Source organism: Hermetia illucens, chromosome 6 (genome assembly GCF_905115235.1).
Source record: "Hermetia illucens chromosome 6, iHerIll2.2.curated.20191125, whole genome shotgun sequence".
Classification (NCBI taxonomy): domain Eukaryota; kingdom Metazoa; phylum Arthropoda; class Insecta; order Diptera; family Stratiomyidae; genus Hermetia; species Hermetia illucens.
The window spans coordinates 67,303,626-67,325,767 of record NC_051854.1 but is presented as its reverse complement, the minus strand read 5'-3'; the positions used below and the strand labels follow the sequence as shown (position 1 = coordinate 67,325,767).

The 22,142-nt window shown below is 39.8% G+C and overlaps 1 protein-coding gene across 14 annotated transcripts in view; it reads left to right on the top strand.

Annotated features, from left to right (window-relative positions):
• Positions 1-22,142, top strand: part of LOC119660586 (GATA zinc finger domain-containing protein 11) — a 461,215-nt gene that overhangs the window by 430,814 nt on the left and 8,259 nt on the right. For all 14 annotated transcript variants that reach the window (XM_038069255.1, XM_038069254.1, XM_038069253.1 and 11 more), the window contains one exon: positions 20,204-21,288. In XM_038069255.1, coding sequence (XP_037925183.1) covers positions 20,204-21,288 — 1,085 coding nt within the window. The remainder of the gene's footprint in view (positions 1-20,203; positions 21,289-22,142) is intronic.

The following is a 22,142-nucleotide window of genomic DNA, read 5'->3' as shown; positions in this document are numbered from 1 at the left end:
AAGTAAGAGAATGGTGCACAAATCATAAACACGTATGTGGACAATTTGAACGATGGTATTTGGGTCGAATGCCTCATATAACGATTCCTTTTCAGACTTTGTTGAAATGGCTATGCAGCCTCCAAAAGTTCATGTTTTCAAAAAGGGGTTGAATAACCAGAATAATGTGATTGGGACGGATGTACAGGGTTAAATTTGAGCTAATTTGCTGATTCAATGCTTTGGAAATGAGGAAATTACTCTTTAGTTAATATGAATACCATTTTGCCTTAAAATTTAATTTGTTTATAGCCAAAAATAAGCCAACTCCATAACAATACTTGCTTCGCACCATTCGGTATGGATTTGCAAACGAATTTCCTAGATAAAAATGGGCACGTCTATTTATTCTCCCTGCTCTGTTTTGGTTGCTTCTATTCTTGTTGCGAGTCCCTCAGAAGTTTCAGCTCCGTTTCAACTAGTCTGTACTATTCAGTCCACCTGCGGCTACAAATTTTATATAAACTTACTGCTTACTGCGTTAGCAAAAGAGACTTCACCTTCCCCCCTGTTCGGACCGGAACCAGCAATTGGGTGTCAGTAGCATTGGTCGATACTGCTGGCAGCAAGCTTCTCATAATTACAGGTGGCGAAGCCTTAATGCTGCTAAAGACACCAAACTTTTCCTGTCAGAACCAAACAAACATAATGCAAAGTTTATCCTGTCGAAAAGCAGGAAGACTTGCACGAGTATTGCGGGCATTCTGATTGGCCATAATTCAGTATGTTCAGATAGGAATTATCCAAGATGATACGTGTTCATCCTGTAATGAGAAAGCGGGATCCACGGAACATTTTCTATGTAAGTGCCCTGCTTATGAACGCATCGGGCATCAGATTTTTGGTGCTGATGTGCGGGTAGCACCACATCCACTGACGGAAGTCGTGCAACACATAAGCGAAACCGGGATATTCCGTTAGACGGGAGAATCGAGTATAATGCGCCACTAAGATCTGAGTACTCAGAGGCATTGTCTTTCGCCCACCTCAAACATACACACCCAAGCCCCCGTAAAAGAAAAGAAACAATATTGCCCACGAAAAAATACTAACTAGTTGACATATTTTCGAAGGGTGTTAAGACTACTTCTTCATGGTCTACTTCGCGTAGCATGGTCTTATGTACGAATCCATAAAAGTCCTCAAGATCAGTTTATAGGAAGCCATTAAAGGTTAGTTATTCCTTTGATGATCATGACGTAAATACTATAGCAAATCATCACATTATGAATTACTTAGTAATTAAAGAAATCTATAGATTTTAAATTTCAAGAAAGAAAGTTAAAAATATTAACATCATTTGAGCACTTCGACCCATCACGTGTCAGTTAACCAAATTTCATGTGTCCTTTTAACGATGCCATACCGAATCCTGAAAAACTAGAAAACATGAGAAATTTCATGAACCCATGAATCCAAAATAACCGCTCCACTGCATACGTGGTGCCGTAATATTTCGAACCCGAATGCTGTGGACCAGAGGGAAGATCCATGATGGATCACACCCTCAATCGATGCTTCTCATGCCTTAGATGTACGATGAGGCGTGGAATTGGAAGTTTCCACTCTGCCTTGGCATTCTGAAGCCATAACATTGGAGGGTCTGCGTTTGATTAGTGTGAGTTTTGCGAGTTAGAAAGGAGGCGCGAAAGAGCTCAAATCAAAACTTTTTCTTCATTCGTAAATGTACGAGTCAAAAATAAGAAAAAGGCAAATCGAACAAAACTCGTAGTTTCTAAAAAATATAAAGAAATAAAAATGAAAATAAAAGAATATAAAGAATAAATATTAAGAATAGTAAACAAAAAATAGAATATGGAAATGAGAATAAGATAACCAAAATATCAAACTAAGAAAAATAAGAAAAAACAATAAAAATTAATTGAAAGAAATAAAGATAATAAAGACCCTTCCCTTGGGAACCCTCAAGGTTGGTTCCAAGAAGTTTTTCAAAGGATATATCTTTTGTCAGTGCGTATGTATAAGTATCCGTACTAATTAACAATTATTTATTCGTTTTACATATTTCCTATGAATTTGTTGCTTCAACTACACATGCAACACGTAATAAATGTAAATCGATCGGAAATAAGAGTCGATTGAATTCTCATGGATTTTCCTTTGATAATACTGAAAAGCTTTGTCGTGAAAACTTCAATTTTAAAACTATTAGCCGACCGATCAGAATACATAATTCAATGGCACTTTTGCGAGCGCAGAACGCACAGCAGCCGCATACAAAACAACTTTAATTCAGTCAAAAATGTCCTTGAACTTCCTTCGCAGCTACATAATTCAACGGAAAGTCTATTTTTTACAACCCAAAATGCCAGCTTTTGAGGCAGTCATCTAGTTGGATATATTGTTAGATCCTCCGAAAACCAGGTTCCGTTACTGAGCCCGGTGTTTAGTTGAATGTAAATCAAATTAGGCAGTTGCACGACTTTTCCGACTTCGCCGAAAGCATTAATGCGGACAGTATCAAATGAAAACTCCGAGAAATCCACGCGCAATCTCCATAGAAACATTTTTTTTTTCCTCTCCACTTCACGCCCTGTGCTCGGCACTTTGAATTAGGTTCAAACCAAATCCATTAGATTTTAACTAGCGTAAGTTGGGCTATGTAAATAACTCACACTCTGTATATTGTAACATATTCTTTTCACACATTTTCTACTTACCAGTGCCGTGCTATGCCGGACCGTGTGCTACACGAACTCATCTGGTATGCTTTACGACACCACTTAGTGCCAGAAGAACTCGTGCGCTGGGTTCAATTGCTCTACCACGATCCGAAAAGTAAAATTCGAAGTATGGCGGGTGTATCAAAACCGCTTCGTGTCTCTGTTGGTGTTCATCAAGGAAGCGCCCTCTCGCCACTCCTCTTTGTTCTTGTTATGGACAGCGTCACACGGGATATCCAACGTCCAGCGCCCTACACACTGCTTTATGTAGATGATGTGAAACAGGCACAATCACTGTTAGCGGCAGTGATTTGCCCAGAACTGAGTGATTTAAATACTTCGGGTCAACGCTAACAGCCAATGGAGAACTGCGTTATGAAATTGCTTCACGTATTAACGCAAACTGGATGAAGTGGCGTTTCACAACTGGTGTTTCTTAAATCCAAAAATTTACCCCAATGTCGTCCATCCTGTCGCTCTTTATGGTTCTGAGTATTGGCCGACTATAAAAGACAATGAACGGCGTCTTTCGGTAATGGAGACGAAGATGTTGCGTTGGACTTGGATTTTATGATAAAATATATCGAAAAATTCCACGCTGAAAAATAACGCTCAAAAAATTTTCATTGCATTTTCCTAGAAAGGAAGTGGTGGTGATTTCAGGATCGAAAAACAGCTCATATTCCTGAAACTTTTGCGGCTATGGTGTTAATCCATGGGTGCGCACTCTCTTTTCTTATTCTCTTGTGCGGATACCTTGTCATATCTGGTATAACTTTCAAATATAGACTCCCCTCCTTAACAGAAAGATTCTCGAGCACTGCTCTGTATTCTAACTTTCCCTCTTGAAAAAGTTCAATGTGAATTAACCCTTAAAAAAACTTCCCCCGTGCGAACTACCCTACCTGTTTCACTCTTTTACTCGATGTGTGTACTCTACAATTTGATGGAGTGTGAAGCTCGAACTCTACTTCCATTGATTCCTGTTTACTACTTGGTGCAGAATAGGACATCACGCAGTGCTATATTTTTTTTGTCTCACTTCATTTTCAGTGAAGCAGAGCTTCGCACTTAATATTGCGCAAGTGGCAAGCTGTGTTTGGTAGCCGATGTTTGAACTCGTGGCAAAAAGTTCGAGAGGTTGGGGCTTAACAAATTCAACTATTGAGTCGTCGAGGAGTGCTTCAGCGGAAGCTCATCATATTTTTTAAAACAAAATCGATATTAACGTCGAGAGCTAAGATTTTATTATAAGAAGGGTGCAGGATACGATATCCCGATTTAACGGTTTATTTCAAATTAATCATCAAAATAAATCTTATTGAGAATATGTTAAAAATAAATGGATTCTTTGAATCGAAACCGCCATACCCTCCACGAGTTCCACAATACAATTCCGCCAGTCTAGGGGAGAAACATAGTGGTCACATATCTCGTGTATGCAAATGAATATCTGCTCGGCTTCTGACTACAAAGTCAAAATGCTCAGTGTCGTTCTGAATTGATAAACTGAATATATCAATCGCGAAGTCACTGTTTCTGCTGTACTGAGTTCTAAGTTCTACTATAGTTCGGCATCTAAAGAGGGCTGAATTCATGTTTTATGTACTGTTCGGAATTGAATTTACATTTACTTCAAATTAAAGCTGTTCCGCATCTGACTTTTTTTGTTTCATTACTCAGATCGGGCCGACAGATGATGCATATTTTGTAATCTGCATAGGTAATTCAGTAGTGTCCAGGATTGTTTATCAATGAGGTGTAAGATTTCCTTGAAGCATACACCATAGTGATCCTCTTGCCATGTTTCTTTTTATCTTCTGTTAGTGCTGAAAAACTCCAATTATGATATTCATCTCCCGTCTGACGAGCACACTGACTAATGTTTACACCTTCCAAAGGAACATCAAATCTTCACAAAGGAGTTCCTCAGGTATATCTTAGAGGTGACTTTGACTTAAAAGTGGCGGAATTATCGCCCGTGTGGAAGGTAGAGGTTTGGTAGGGTTCCCTTCGATTGGGTACCTTGGGTACCTAGGTTTATGCAAAAGTTCAAAAATTTCTGTCACACTAGGTAGGAGGTAAGAAACCATGACCTGCTATTAGGTCAGTTTGTATCTGTTGAATTGTATGCCATAAGGTATAGATTGTTCTGACATCAACAGGAGTAGCATCGAACCCTTTCCATCATAAAGTAAACAAAGGACAACAAACTGATCGCCTCCTACAATATAGGATACATTTACAGCTTGGACGTTATAAATCAGTTACCTCACGGTCACCTACGTCAAATCATGTCGGCACAATAAAATATGATGATGTTGTTTACCTAAACAATAACGATTTGCTTATTGCTTATTATGTACAAAAATTGTTCTTCTGACGGCAACTCCTTTCTCTTGTGGGACTGCAATCCAGCTTTATCACTAAACCAACAGTTAGTCATGGTCTAATTTCAGTAAAGTATATGGCTGTGCAGAGACAGTCCTTGTTTTCCGAGTCTCCCCCTGTGAATATAGTACGATGCAATTTTTTAGTGGATGAACGACACTACTGTTAACCTTTCGAAGCTCACTGCCAGTCGTTTGTTCTCTTTTGGATGGGCTCCAAATTCTTCATTTAATCTTCTCATTATATTTGATAGTCATCCAAAAATGTGCGGCGCGGAAGATGATCGTGACCGATCAGTTCGTACTCAGGTTGAATTTTGAAAGGACGTAAATCAATATCTTTACACAAAACGTTTTCTTGGCTTACTAACAATAATCGTTGGCACAACAATTCATATTGGATCAGGGCCTTGAAGAGCATTTCATTCAAGACCTTAAAGGTACACTGCAGGATTATAGTACCCTATAGGAGGCAATGTGGTCAGCATTGCGCTCGCCCGAAATTATAACCCTGATTTGACTCAGGTACTCATTCACAGCTAAGTCGACTGGTATCCGACGTCGAATCACGATATAAATCGCACTGCCACCAGTGAGATTTGAACCGCGACCTTCCCTACGGCGGCCTTGTGCTCTAACTACTCAGATATCCGTACACCTTGTCTTACAAGATGCATATTAACGTTTCTTAAATTACTCTGATGGATGATTATGAGCAAGATAAAATGCAGGTAACCCCCGATAAATCCTTCGGACTGAATCACGTTTTTCGAAATTAATTTGAACAAGTTGCAAACATTGCTCCGGCGTGAGTCTATTCGTGATGAATTTCCAAGCCATACTAACTTTAAAACAACTGAGAACTGTCAAATCGTCTTTCGCAGAAAACAACATTGCCAGTTTAAGGGATTAAGTGCGGTTCATAGGCTTAAAGCGGGTACATTTTGACGATTCTTTATTATATATTCAATGAAATATCTTATGCAGACAGTTTGTCGTATAAAAGATACTTTGTGAATTTTTTATTAAAATTTTTGAAAATCCAGCCATTGGAACCTAATCTTCTGTGATCCTTCAAAAAAGCCCTCTTGGCGTAGTAGGGATAACTCATGACAGATTCATCTAAAATGAAAAAACAAAAATATTTTGTTAATAGATGTTTATAGTTCGTGCTTCAATCTAGGAAAAAAATTAATTAAAATTTGCAATTAAAATTGCAATCCTTCCAGCAGTAGAAAATATTTTACAACAGAACTGTGCAAAATTTGAAGAAGATCAGTTCATATCTTTCTGTTTTATGACTACCATTTTCAAAAATAGAGTTTTGAGAAATAAAAATGGATTACTTTTTACATTCAAATAACACGCGAAACAAAAAACTTTTTTTACTTACATAGAATTTTCGATTATGTGTAGCAGCGTAAAGTAAACAGCTTGCCGCAGAATCCTTTTGCTCTTGTCTACGACGAGCTCTTGCTTCTTGCGTCCCAGCGACAACTTTTTTTTTAAAACTGAGATAAGATATGAACATGAAAATATGAAGTGAATTTAAGGATTTTACACAAAGCAAAAGTTTTCTTCTATCCAACTGCTACCGGAGATGGAAAATCTAAAGCGAAAAAATCATGGACTGAACCAAGCAAACCATGAAAGCCGCAATAAAAAAGGAATAGAACAAAGGCTTTACTGTGAATCTAATAAGATCAGAAAAGTACGATTTTGGGGTGTGAAGCTGCTTCCGACAACATTGGCAACTCGAGTTGAGGTCCTTCACCGTAACCCTATCAGACATAACCCCTTTTTGGAGGCCATTGTTTCATCCATGTCTGATTGGATTGTTGAAATAAATGCATATGTATGTATCTAGTTTTATACTAAATTACTTTCATGGGCAAGTAAACCATCCTGTGGCAAAAGATATAACTTTTTGGATCTTGCTGCTTCCTTAAATGATTAGACTTTGCCGGAAGGGTGTTCCTGACTTCTCGTTTGATTACTTTTGAGTTCCTCAAAATAAGTTTTTTCGAGAGGATTTTTGTTACTGACATACCGGAATCTTCTTTAGACTTCTCGAAAGCAACCGAAGAATTCAGTTATTTCTATTGGCAAACACTTGCTTTGAATCTCTTCCATTCATTCGATCTCGATTCTCCGCATTCGATTTCAATATCACATATTTTATAATTACAATAAGTTGTGTTTAATGTCACATCTGGCGGCAGAGTACGGAGCCTATGTTTCAAATTTGCTTTGAACTGTTTTGCAAAATATATTATCCTGTACGAAACCCGAAAGATTCGATATTGCATTTCCAGCCCTTTCTGCTTTTTTGAGCGTCCCCAGCTGCGACTAGATAGCGGAAATATCCTTTGCGAAATTGGTGAAACTGACGTACTCATGGCAGCAAATACCTGAATAAGTTAATGTGCCAAACCATGGCTGTATTTCACAAACCTGCATAAATTTGCATCGTTTGGTTAAAACCAGTCCAACCCTTTGGTATGTGTCCTTTTCATTAAAGCTAAATCCTCTTGACTTTTAGTGAGAAAATTGTTGATATTACTCAACTCAACTGTTCAAATGGGGCTATCAGGTGCAATTTAGATAGGTGTCTGGGCGGTTGCTCTCCCGGCGTTAGCATCATGACCTTAACTAACGAACTATCTGTCTTAGTTATGAGCATCTGTGCCATATTTTGTTAGATTTTATTTATTATAGGAAATTTCTTCCTTATTCCGGAATTAGTTAGTTTTGATTTTTTGTGGTTGAATTTAGATTTGGTAATTACATCTCCTGCGCTACTGATTCAGGTAAATCTTCGGCAGAAAACTTTCCAGAATTTACGTGAGGTGAATCTGTTATTCAACTTTGTTACCTACGGTGGATGTGCCTACTTCGTAGAGATGGGTAGATGCGCCTATTTTGTAGAGATGAATGGGTGATGCATGTAATATCACAAAAGTAATTTCACCGTAAAATGTGATGTCACATTACCATTAACGAGAGCAATCCAGACATTATCAAACATTACAACATTACCGCATTACCTGACATCACCTACCTTACTAACCTACCGCATTACCTAACATCACCGTATTACAAAAGTGATGGTTATTTTATTTCCGTGATATGTAATGTGATATCACATTTCAAAACATCATCTAATATTACTGCTTTTCGTAGTGGCGGCGGTAGTTGCTGAGTGTCGAACCGATGCCAATGCTTTGAATCTATTGTTGTTAAGGTGGTATGTTCGTTTGGCTGATTTTGGGCTATCTTCATGCTGGTTTTGGATTGGCAGTGCATGTGAATATGGTGATGTAGATTCTTGGCATTAAGTAAGTGATTCGTACTGTTATGACTTTTAATGAAAGCCGGCTGCTGCTCGATGTGCTTATGGCATTGATCTACATAATATTTCCGAGATGACTATTGAGTGTCGATGCCGGCCATCGGTTGCAAATCTGTTCTCCCGGCTGGTTGTGGTGTGAAAACTTTTAATTATGTGAAGTAAAAATATTACTGGTACTAATATCTTATATCAAATCTTTTGTTTTTTTCCTCACTTGCATTCATTCTTTGATTCCTGTTTGCGGCTGTCGTACACTTTACGCTATGAATGTTATAAATGCAGGGCAAATCATTATAATGATTTTTGGTATTATCAGCTTCCGAGCGTTAATATTTTATGTTGATCATATAACACAATAACAATAAAATATGATTTGTAATATCGCGTTTTTCAAGAAGGGGTACGATATCATATTACCTACTAAGATGATGTTTTACACACCTCTACCATTTTGTCCAACTGATCCTTTCGTTCACTTCCACTTTTCACTCTTTATTGTCGTGGGAATGTCGCTAGGTTTAGCGGCTAGTGTTGATTTTGGAAGCTTGAAATTGCTTGAAACTGTTTATGGCAACCATATAACATCAAGATTTAATACTATTAGTGTGTATGTTGTTTTATCTGACTTTGTGTTTAGTAAGAATAACTAAAAAGAAAAGAATGAATTTTTGCCTGAAATGTCTCATATACCGATATTTCGAGGGCCAGATGTCCTCTTCCACAATGAGTATTAGACTTTCACTCACTGAGGAAGACAAGAACTGATTTTCGGTATATGAGAAATGTAAATTCTTATTGGAATTTTCAAGAAAAATTTAGTTTTTTTCTTTTTGGTTTTACTTACTATAATCAAAATTTAAATTTTGTCCAAATCGTTCCAATTTTAGAAAGCGGAACGAAGTTTGTGGCGCTGAATGTAAACGTCGACAGGCCATAGTATCTCTTTTCGCTTGAACGTAACCACAGCCCCTATGAAACTCCCTAAGGGGGCCCACCGCTACAGCCGAACTAACTGCACATGAGGCAGGAATTGTCCTGAGATAATTGAATCCTGGGGCTCTCCCTTTTCGCATAATACCGGTATACCCCTGGTCAGGTTTCGTGACTTAATGCCACTTCAGACGAGTCCTTGTGGAAATTTGGGTCTGATCGCCCTAATTAGACTTTTGGATCATTCGCCTATTGCATTATGACATCAGTTTAGAGGGATAAGTGGTGCCAGTTCACATTGCCCATAGTCAATCCTCTCCAATTCTCGTTTGAGGTGAATAAGAAGTTTTTTTTGTATGTCTCCTGTTCACTCCTTCGTGGAGTATGGCACATCCACAAAATCTTTTTTTCGTATTATCTTTTTCCTTATTTGTTCTTCAATGAGACTGTACTTCAGTTTCATTGTCGTCATATTTGATGTCATACCAATGATAAATCTATATCAGTGGGATAGTACGGAAACAAGCAAGTGAGAGGCTCATGCATCGTATTGCATTGTCGATGGTGGATATATCTTAAGCTCAGGATCGGCGAGTATGTCATTTATGGTTATACTAGGCACAGTAAGTAAGGCATGAACCAAGTACCTTCCAAAAAGTGTGTGAATCAACACATAACCTTTTCGGCTCTTAACTCATCCACTCAGGCAAGAACTCATTATATCACGTGCATTGGACCTCTGTTTATCTAATTATATAATTTGGATACTCGTAAAATAAATATCTTATGCGTAAATCGAGAGCATGAAGGAGATCTTCCGTTTCTTTTTCGACCCCCCAAGTAGTTGAAAAAAATATCTTAAAATGTTCGAGCACTTTTCAACAAAATTTACTAAAGAGCGAGCATCTTTTTTCCGCACAATATTTTACCTGAATCTAAGCCCCATAGTTACTGCCAATACATTCCCATAACAATGCTTGCGCCACCCAACTATTCTCACAATTAAAAGCCTTCGTACTGATAAATTAGCATAAATCAATTCGTGAAACGTAACAATTATCAATTTCCTCTTGAGTTTGAGGCTACTCAAACCCATCGACCGTGAAGATCTCTACTTAGCTTTTTTGAAGAATATATCTATCAGTCTTTACATAATTAACTAATTGGGAGGTTTATTTTTTCCTACGGAAGTATTTTCCGAGGGTAATCAAAATAGGCATTTTCGGCAGAGATGAGTGGACAAGTAATGAAGTCATTGGTCGTCAAGTCATTTCACCTATCTTGAGCCAAAAAGATGAGTCGGTAGTGCTGATAGCCTCGGCTAAGATACAAGTTTCTATTTTTTCTAGCGTAATTATGCAGAGAACTACTCAAGCTTCAGCCGCCCCCACGCTTGATCGAATTCTTTTGTCGTTCAACTGCATTTGGGTGACTAGGCCCAATAGTTTCGATTACTGTGCTGATCTGTTAACCCTTTCGTTATTTGTCACAAATGCAGCTAATTAAATTTCTTTAGCAAAATTGCTCCGAAAATATCTCAAGGGTGCAAGGACTACAGGAGAAGTTGAAGAAAATCTCATCCAAATTTGGTTAGAATTTACCCCTGAATAAAGTACAAGTATGAATAAACTGCTCAGTTCACACTTGAATGAAGGGTTAAAGCTTAAAACGTAAAGCATTCACATAATATCAATTGCACAGAAATGATATTACTAATCTATTTTTAGGGCTATGTCATTAAGGGCAATAAATTAGAGCGGATTAGATGAATGATTAGCATACCACCTGAGTGTCGCATAAACTCGGAGAAAGGGGGCACACCACTGCATTCTTGAAATAATAAATAGAATTCTTTCAATGACACGTGGTACCTGGATGTATCTGTTGATTGAAGACGACATTTAAGTAGTTCTGATGTTCGAAGGCAACAGAGCTATAAAAACAGAAATTATGGGAGGTTGTTTTCATGATTATGAGTGAATAAATTTGAATCGCACGCGCATATATGTTGGTTTCGCGTTTTTATGGGGGCGAGTTTATTCGATTACTGTTGTCCCTCAAACGTATGTCATAAAAATAAGTAAAATTTCTGCCGGGTGATCGCCTATAAAATGTCATATTGTAAATTAACAACTTTATCTCCTGTGTCAGTTATTAGCCATAAAATTATTTCTAGGAAGATGAAACAATTCGGCTTACCTTTCTGGTAAATGTTGGGAATTTTGTTTGATAACAATTTAATTTGTTTGTTGGTTAGGTCAGAAAAGTTTTAGACATTATACATGAGTTTTCCCCGGGGGGAAGTTATCTGATAGGCTGCCCTTCCCTCTTCATATCCTCTCAATCCCCGGGTAAGGGGCTGAAAATTATCTTTATTCAAGCGACTTTATGATATGGATGTCAGCCGCGACCACCGCAAAACCGCCAAAAAATAATCAGACGTAAGCAACAAGGCGGAAAACAGACTCTCCTACAGTCTTATAGGGCTTTCTTTGATTCATATGGTACCATAAAATCTTTAACAAGACTTTGATATTTGTCTGTGGTTAATATAACAATTACCAACAAGTCTGTGAACTAGAAAAGTAAAGGGAGCAACCGCACCAGACGCGGAAGTTTTACCAACAAGTCAGCAGGATGAACCCTTATACACCTCGATGCTGATCCTGCCGAGACAAAGAGGGAAATCTGATTTCCGACAGAATGGGCATATTAGAGCGATGCGTTGAGTACTTTGATGAACTACTGAACAACCAGAACATTGGCGAGTTGGAGGTCCGGCCAACTGAAAACGACGGACAAATACTGCCACCACCAAGCATAGGAGAAACAGCCCGTGCAATTCATCGGCTAAGGAGGAGCCGATGGAATTACAGCCGAATTGGTTAAATATGGAGGCGACCAGTTGCACCAAATGGTTCATCAACTTGTGCTCAAGGAATGGGACAGCGAATCAATGCCTGACGATTGGCAACGAGGCATTATCTGTCAGATACATAAAAAGGGAGATATCATATAGTGCAGCAATTATAGAGGTATCACGTTGCTGAGTACCATCTATAAGACATTCTCCACTATCTTGCTAGGCCGGATAGCCCCATACGCCCAGAACATCATTGGCCCATACCAAAGAGGCTTCACTCCAGGCAAATCAGCAACAGATCAGATTTTCTCTGTGCGGCAAGCGATGGAAAAACTGTTAGAATATGGACAACAGTTGCATCATCGACTTTAAATCCGCCTATGATAGCATAGCCAAGGTAAAACTATACACGGCTAGGAGAGAATTCGGTATCCCGATGAAATTAATAAGACTGACTAGACTGACCCTGACCAATGTGCGAGGCCAAATAAAAGCAGCAGGATCACTCTCAAGACCATTCGACATCAACAACGGCCTACGACAAGGGAATGCCCTATCATGCGTCCTCTTTTACCTGGCCTTCGAGAAAGTGATCCGTGATGCTGAGGTAAATGAGGTACGATCCTCTTTAAGTCCACCCAACTACTGGCCTATGCAGACGATATCGACATCATGGAAAGAACCACCCGAGACCTACAAACTGCCTTCATCCAGATCGAGCAAGCCGTGGGAGATCTTGAGGTGCACATCAATGAAGGCAAGACAAAATGGTGGCAACGGCAGCACCGAAAACGAACCAGCCAACAACATCAAACCACACTGGTCAAACGGGAAGAATAAAGATAGGAGAATACAACTTTGAGACCGTTGATAATTTCTCCTATCTGGGGTCGAAAATCACAACCGATAACAGCTATGATGATGAAATGCGCGCACGGTTGTTGTCAGCCACCAGAGCCTATTTCAGCTTACAAAGACTGTTCCGCTGGAAACGTCTCACCATAGGGTCAAAGCTCTTACTGTACAAGACTATGATCTTGCCAGTCCTCATGTATTCCTCGGAGACTTGGGTTCTTAGCAGGACGAATTGCGAACTCTTGGCCGCGTTCAAGAGAAGAATCCTCCGAAGAATTTGTGGCCCCCTACATGAGGATGGACGATTCCGTAGCCTACATAACGACGAAATCTATGAGCGATACCATGATCGTCCGGTTGTGGATAAAATCTGGCTCAATAGGTTACGGTGGGCGGGTCACTTAATCCATATGGATGAGGATGATCCAGCCCGGAAAGTCTATAACGGCAATATCTATGGTACAAAAAGAAGACGACGCAGACCCTGCTTAAGATGGAGCGATGGCGTAGGCTAGGACGCCAGACAGCTTTTAGTGATATCGAATTGGTGGACTTCGGCGCAAAACCGGGATGTCTGGAGTTCCTTATTAAGGCAGGCCTAGACCGGATACCGGTTGTTGCGCCGTTGATGATGATGAGTATGAATATAACAATTACAACGTAACAATTAATCTTGCTAGCGCTCACTTTCGGTCCTTGCCGTTCAGCCTACCCTAAAACATCATCAGAAGTTAGTACTTCAGACCATAATTGCGCAGCATTCGCACTGATTTGCTGCATAATTTTCACCTTGCATACTGATTTTCTCTCTACGGCCTTCCTGTTATGGTTTCTACCGCTTCAAACCGAATTTAACTTTACTTCATCTCTGAAGTTATAAGATGTGTAAACTTTTTCTAGAATATATTTTTTTTTTTGCTTTCACCTATTTCATCAGAGTAGAGTGCTTTTTAATCAGAAATACTAAGATGACCTTTTTTAGGAGGCGTTTGTTAATTTTTCCGAAATAACCAATAAATCTGGGACGACAGCGAGACGTTCTTCTACGTGGAAATTGACACTTCGAACAATAGAAGAAAGCATTAAATTCTGAATGGCATTTTGCAAATTGTCGGCAATTTGGGCAATTTTGGCTCAAAATAACCAGAAAGGAAGATGCCCGTTGCATTGCATGCGTTCAATATGCTTATCAACAGGTGGATTAAATTCAGCTTTGACGCCAGGCTGAGATATAGGGAGGCGATTTCTTATCCTTCATGGACAAATGACAAAGTTCAAATGCTCTTCATTTGACTGCAGCAAAGTGGGGTAGTCTTCAATTTGCTCCTCTTCATTGATGATATCAAATTGGAGAGTATGAGCAGGGGGAGTGGAGAAATCTGTTGTCATCACATCCACTGAATGAACGGAGCCACGAACCGTCTGGACAAACAGTTTATTCTTCAGCCGTTTTAGGATCTTATTCCTATATTGTATATAAATAATAAGCTCGTGTCAAAAACGGACTCTGGTTTGATTGATAATATGCTAAGGCTCCACCTTCGCTTGTTCATGCTCTCCAATAATTCTATTGTGCCTTGGGATTTCATACTAAGCAAGGAGCCTGATTGAGCAGAAGCATGGGAGATCTATGTGGGTTTAACGAATGCTCTTATCTGCTTGTTAAGAAAAGTTTTAACAAATTCACTTACGTTGATCTTTGCAATGCTTCAAGTACGCCAGGCATATCAAAACACTGATAACTGGCTATTCTGCTGGGACATTTTGCGCCTATCTAATGGCCACTGACAACTCGAATCCAAAGTTCGGTCCCACCAATTCGCCAATATAGTTTCCTTCCAGGAATACTCTGGTGGGGCACGCTCTGTTCAAGGGCTCATTTTTTTAAATACCTTCTGAAAAGAACCCGCCGTTTTGCATTCCAATCCAAAGCCTATTCCATAAAGCAGATGACGTTATTTGGTTTAACACTTGTGTTCTACGGGCAAGGTGGCCCGGGCAAAATCTAAACCGGAGGAGAAAGTATCCTGGTTTCCTCCGATATAGCTTTATTCCAGTCTCTATACTACCCCCTCCCCCAGGAAAATTCTGTACGTTTTTTTAATCACTCTCCTTCCTTCCCCTCTCGATGCGCTTGCCTTTCACGAATTTATTCGGTTTCTAGTGCTCCACCTAGCTTGTCGAGGAGTTGCTTGATTTCCTTTTCGGATTACGAATGAGCACTAATTTTTATTTTCTAAAGTTAACGAGTGTATGAAACTTATCTTAACATTAGTCATCTGTCCAGATCTTTTATATTTTTCTCGTCGAAAATCCTTGCAGAAATAGGTTTGATGAGAGGAGGAGTGAAAGAGGCTCGGACATTTTTTGGTTTACGGAATAGAAGCTCTATTGAAATAAAGGAATAATAAGAGAGCTCGCATAATTTTCTTCCCGGACTCCGGATTTTCTCTCTACGGCGCTGCCGTGGGTCATCCACACACCCTCCTTTTGTTATTTTTTCTCCACTTTATTTGGATATTGAAAGGTTGACAAAGTTCTTTGTTCAGGTTTATTCCGCTCGCACAAAATATTTCGTCGACAAGAATTGACACAGGCGGTATGTTAAAATGTACAAAACCTCTCTTGATGTTATCACACCTACCTCATAAGCAAAGTGCTACCATTAGGTTGCAAAAAGGTTTTTTTCAAGTCAACTAAACTTTACTTTTTGTCACTCGAAATAGATAAATTAATTATGACGGATCACCTGTCTCTATTGTCTCGTTAGAGCCATGAGTTCATAATAATTGGGCTTCTAGGCGTTTGACCAAAAAAGTCTAAGATGTATTTTTACATTCACATTTCCAATTCAATTTGTTCCCCTTTAGGAATTTTGAAAAGACCAGAATATGTTGTGGACGGTGCATAGAAGCTTCTATAGCCTTGCCTAGTCTACGAAGAGGTGTTAGGTCTAGTACCTGGATTTAGTTGGCATGGTCGTGGTCCATTTTAGGAAGTGCTTCCTTAGTGTACCTGATAAGTCTTCACCAATGCCGAGCCATGTGGGACTCAAGTGGTGTCTCTGCCAGAAATTTTATCTTATTGCACGACAATCGAGCAACCTCTTTGAAAATTATTTCCCTTTGAGTCCTCCCGTAGCCTCTTTAATGTAAGTCTGTTTTTGGCTGTGATTGCTCCCCCAAACGATCAAACAGTTTTTTAAAATCAACATGCAGTTGCCCTTTCTTCAAAACAAATGCACAAAGACCTTGACCTAGATTGATACTGGTACCCTAAGTGAGTAGAGCTTTAATGGATGTCTCCTCATTTTTAAGATTTTGTGTAAAACAAAACCTTATTAAAATCGGTTTACTGTCTGCCTGTCTGTCCGTCTGTCTGGCTGTCTGTCACACGCATTTTTCTTGGAGACGGTTGTGGCGATTGACACCAAATTCGGTGGAATGGTGGGAACTGTGAACGCTCACACATACAGTGAGTTACATAATTCTACATCGAATTTAAGGGGGGGAGGTTCCCCGGACATGCAAGGAGAGGGGGGGGGGGGTATACATTTTTTTCACCAAATATGGTCATGTAGGATACCAAATGAAAGGTTTCGGTTACTACTTTCCGAAACCGATTTTACTTTTGACATTTCTTGTTGCAGGGTGGAGAGTGCGGGGGATTATAAGTGATTATAAGTGGACCCATTCTCAGAACCTACCCAATCGAAAAAATCTGAAAAAATCAATAGGCTGCCACTATATGGTGCCTAGGCTCCGAAATACCCTCTATGCCGATATCTGTTCAAATAAAGTTAATAATAGTATATTACTATAATTGTTAGCAAATTAACTGCAAAGCCCCCTTGAGGTTCCTCCTTGAATTACGAAATTTTGCAGCAATCTAGGCTATAACATAGAGCATGATCCAGTAAAGATGGTGAAAGTCGCACTATTACTAACAAAATTATAATAGGTTAAAGTTGCCGCTTCTTTGCAAATTCAAGACTTTGCATGTCAATATCACATGAAACTAAATATTCTCACATAATATATGCATATATTACGTGCTACGTGCACACTCAAATGGCTTTATAAAAGAAATACATAAAACCTTTCATACTTGAAGTGTCCAGCTTCCGGCTTCCCGACTTGTTTATATTGGCTGGAAAACAGTCGAGTGAGGAATATTCTCAAAATCGATATAAAATCTAGACGTTAACGTATATCCCATTACAATATCTGGTCAAATAAAGTTAGTAGTGGCATATAACTATGTTTTAAAAATTCATCCGAAAACCCCCCTTAAGTTTATGGTGAAGATATGAAGTTTGGGTGAGTAATTCTCGAAAGTTTGAAGGCAATCCAACTATTACTAGTGAACAGTCGTGGTCAAACGATCTACGCAGGTATCTGCAGTATCCGCTATGTGGGATTATAGCTTATCTCTTCGTGTCCTCTCTGCGTACAGATCTAAATGTTGGAAATTAGTGTGAAGCTCCTTCAACGCTTTTCTATCGGTTGCCATCCGTGTTGCGCCTGGCCAAAGATTTCTATTTTCAAGCATTTTTCATATGCTGATCAGAGGAGGAGCCGGGTTCATCACACACATTCCATCGGCTAGAATGGCCATTAAAATTATTACAGTTGTAAGGCCGCAGCACACTCTTAGGCAGATCCCCCTGCAAATCGTACTTATATTTTGAGCATCGCTTACAATAAGCATTACAGTTCCCGAAACTGGCGTTACGTAGACCAGCATAGGGTTTATCACTCTAGTTATAAGAAGTCATAGCAGGCCCTCGACAGCGTCACCTTGGTAGAGCCATGCTAACATTGGACGCCGTAATGGAAGCATGTTGCAAATCCTACCCGAAGTTCAGTCTAGCATCTGGCATCACTCCAAGGCATTGGATCATCTACTCTGATGATTTGTTATAACCACCGTCTTTGTTTTTTCCTCCTTTATGGAAGCGATTTCTTCGATTGAATACAGCTTAACATTTATGGTATGCTTTGCGACTTCAATCATCACTATGATATTGGCGGAACATCGTTACCTCCCTAGCAACTGGAGCGTTAAAGATATAACTAAACATAATTTCTACAGTAGCGGTCCCAGCACAGAGCCCTGTGGAACATCTGTGGAGGCACTGTACTCCCTGGGCTTGCCGCACGTGTCGTACCAGGGTCGTTTTCCTGTTAGATAGCTATCAATAACCTCAAAACAAATAAATGGGTACCTTAATGGCTGATTCGATTGACCGAGTTAAAACTAGTAACCAGTTTGATAGCGTCGATCGTCGATTTCGCTGAATTTTTAATCTGATCTGCTTCCCAGACTCCTTATAATAGAAAGCAATGTGTTCTAAATTATTCGTTCCAGCATTTCCCCTCAGTCACTAGGCATTAAGGTCAGTGTAAGGATAGTTTTACCAGCTTAGGCAACAATGCTAGTCATTGGCATTCCCAGATCGCAAGAAAAGTTTACTCAAATCTTTTCACGGGCCACTTGATAGATAGCTGAAGGCCTCTGTTTGCTACACAGTCAAGGTAGTTTGTTATCTCCCAACTTTCCACAAATCTCCACCATTTCTTTCTTCTTTATTTCGGGTATTACTACCAGGTTTGAAGACCATTGGAAGATATTGCCGCGCCGTGCCCTTCCGAGGAAATAAACCCTGAACAATTTTCAGGAGGAGGTAGGAACATATGATATTCGGCGTTAGGTGCTTCGTCATGGAACGTCCATCTGTCTGTCTGTCACGCGCTATTTATTTGAAAGCAACTATGCCTGGACGCTGAAACTGCGATTTTGGGGGGGGAACACCATACAAAACAGGAGTGAAGAAATTTTTTGTCCAATATATTCATATTGAGTATCAAATGAAAGCTGTCGATTCTTATATTCTACGTTGGCTGCAAAGTGGAGGAGTGGGAGGTTTACAACAGTCAAGAGTAACACGTTGAATACGGGCCCCGTATATGCTATGACACTGAAAGTATCCTCTCTGACTCTGACACCGTATATGCTACGGCGCACATGCGACGCATTCTTACGCATGTGGATAGAGAACGCTTGCTTCACAGTGCGAATTTCTATTTTTGCTCTAACGTGGTAGAGACTTGCGAAATTACAAAGCAGCTGTCCGTATTTTTATACATATACTAAATATATGATAATAGATTCGTATCGATTTAAAGCGAACCCGCCACAAAGAAGGGTTACGCTTATCACCGCTCGTAGTCAACATATAAAATTTAGAAATGAACCACATGAAAACTGTGAGACATCTGCCGATGCCCGTAGTATATGACAACTTGACGTAGTATTGTTTCTGGAACTTTGGGCCTTTTGTTTTTGAATTTTTTCTTTAGCATAGCAGCAAGGTTCCCCATTTGCTTTCTCATTCTTGATATTTTCTATTGGGTTGTTCTGTCAGACAGGAAGACACCTTTTTACAAGTGTTGAGCGTAACAAGTCTCGCAGTTGTGCTTGAAGTTCACTGTAGAAGTTCCCTGTGTTCCTTTAGAACGAGACGTTTGCATCGTCCCTCTGTTATACATCTAAGTTCTGCTTCCACAAGAATGTCTACTTCAGGATTGCATTTTATAGTTAAACTCTTATGTGTCCGGATAGCTGAGTGGTTAGAGCATAAGGCTGTCGTACGGAAGGTCGCAGGTCAAATCTCACTGATGGCAATGGGATTTGTATCATGATTTGATGTCTGGATACCAGTCGACTCGGCTGTGAATGAGTACCTGAGTCAAATCAGGGTAATAATCTCGGGCGGCTATCCTGCAGTGTACCGTTACGGCTTTGAACGAAATGGTCTAACACATTTCAAAGCCCTGATCCAATATGGATTGTTGCGCCAACGATTATTATTAATTTTATGCTTTGTTAGTGAGGTTCCTGTGTTAAAGGGTTGATTTTTAAATTTCTCTTGTTTCCTTCGCTCGTTGCATTCTTGCTAGTTTTGTTCAGCTTTGGAGAAAGAAGTTGTCTGAATTGAAGACGCATTAAATTATATCCTTATCATTACTTTTCTAAATTTACTCCTAAAAAAATGATTCAATAATTTATTCCAATTTTTTGTTTACAGAAGGCGTTCACCGACGATTGTGTCTTCAACGAATCAATGGAACAGCACCACTACAACACATACTCATCTACCTACAATTCAAATTCCCGCCGTACTCTCTACTTAGCATTAAATCGACATGGTGTACCGCGAAAACTCCAAATACCGCCCAGTAGACCGCTCGGCAAACTGGCCACCTACACGAAAGCCATGACTTCAATTGTTGAAGAGGATCGTGTGGAAAAGCTAATTGCCCGAACGTTTGGAGCGAATCGGGTCAAGCATGGTCTGCGCCAGCTCTGTGATGCTGGCAAGCCACTAATTGAACTGACTGCGAAGGTTCTCAGGACGCGACCAAAGTGCAATTTACTCAATAATTCAAGTGGTCAGACCGCGGCGGCGACGGCAGTTGCTGGTGACAAGCTAACTAGGATAGGCAGTAGTAGTAATGTCAATAGTAGTAATAGCCATAGTAGTAGTAATAATAATAACGGTAATGCACGGAAAAAGAAAAAGAAGCGACGATGTCGACCGAATGAGAATGAACAAGAGCACAACTGCCATCGCCCTGGGCCCCAGGCCTTGAGAAAGCGCGCTCAAAATCGAAAATGTCTGCCCACACAGACAGCCGAGGAGTGTGCACTGGCGCGAAAGAAAGGTGGCAAAAAGCACAACAAAGGTGCACACCATAAAAAGCGGAAGAATAATGGTGCGGCGGGAAACAATCGAAGAGCGAAGGCTCAATCATCGACAAAAAACACATTGACAACAACAACAGCATCATCAACAACCCTTTCGACAACACCTCAGACTACAAGTAGCCGCGAGATAGAAACATCGACAACCACAACAACAACGACAGTAACAACATCCCCGAGAGTAGCCAGGACCCAAAGTATTCGTCAGCAACTGGGAGCTGCTTTCAGTCAAGAGGAGACAGTTAGCACCGAAGACAGCCAACAGCTCCATATGCAATCATCCACGGAAGTGCATGAGGGTAGCGAACCAGTTGGTAATGACGACGAGGATTCCAGTTTATCCGCGTTGGGCGGTCAAGCTCAATTGGTGAATGGCGACGATTTCCTGTATGATGACGATTTTGATGTGTGAGTGTCCCAAAAAATATGAAATTTTAATTTTATTTTATTTGTTCTCGTTTTCGATCAAAATTATTATTTTCTGTATAAAATCCTGATATCTTAGAAAGTGTATCGAGCGACCCCTCGTAGCGACCATTGTAGAATTTTTCATTTCAAAATTAATTTTTTTTTGTAATTTATATTTCTTTCCTCTGTGGAACTTCCAATAGTCGATTCTGGGGAGAATGATCAGATTTTAGCCCACAGAAATTCAGGTTTTATTGATATACCATACAATCAGCTCTGTTTTACTGTTGACCGAAGTTCAATTAATGCCCTTGCTGCACATGTCCAATTAGCACCCTTGTTGCACACGTTCATTTCGCACCTAGCTTCAGCTATTATATAAGGTAGGAAGGGAAGGACTATTCAAGTATGAGTCGCTCAACTGTCACATCAATATCCTGATACCTAAATATTTGCCATTATTTCAGATTCTGGTTTTGCCGCGGGTTCTCTTTTTTGGATAAGCTGAAAGGACCTCCCTACTTTTGTACATACTTTTCATCAATTTTCTTTCTTATGACTGTATCCCTTCTTATCACTTCTGGTTTTGTATGTTTTCAATTTAAACCTCGGAAGCTGCGAGCAAGCCATGGGACCCTTCACTGGTCCGTACTTCGTGCGACTTAACCTTGGCAAAATCTTCAGATAATTCAAAAAATTACCCAAACTAAATTTTCAAAATATCCCTTTTCAAAAGCAAAGGATGCACTAAAGGGGTAGGCGGTCAACACCAGAGCAGAACTTCTCTGAAGGTTAAAGCGACTCGCGAGTAGAAGGGAAGGAATAGGGTTTCGTTACCTCTACTGCGAAACAAG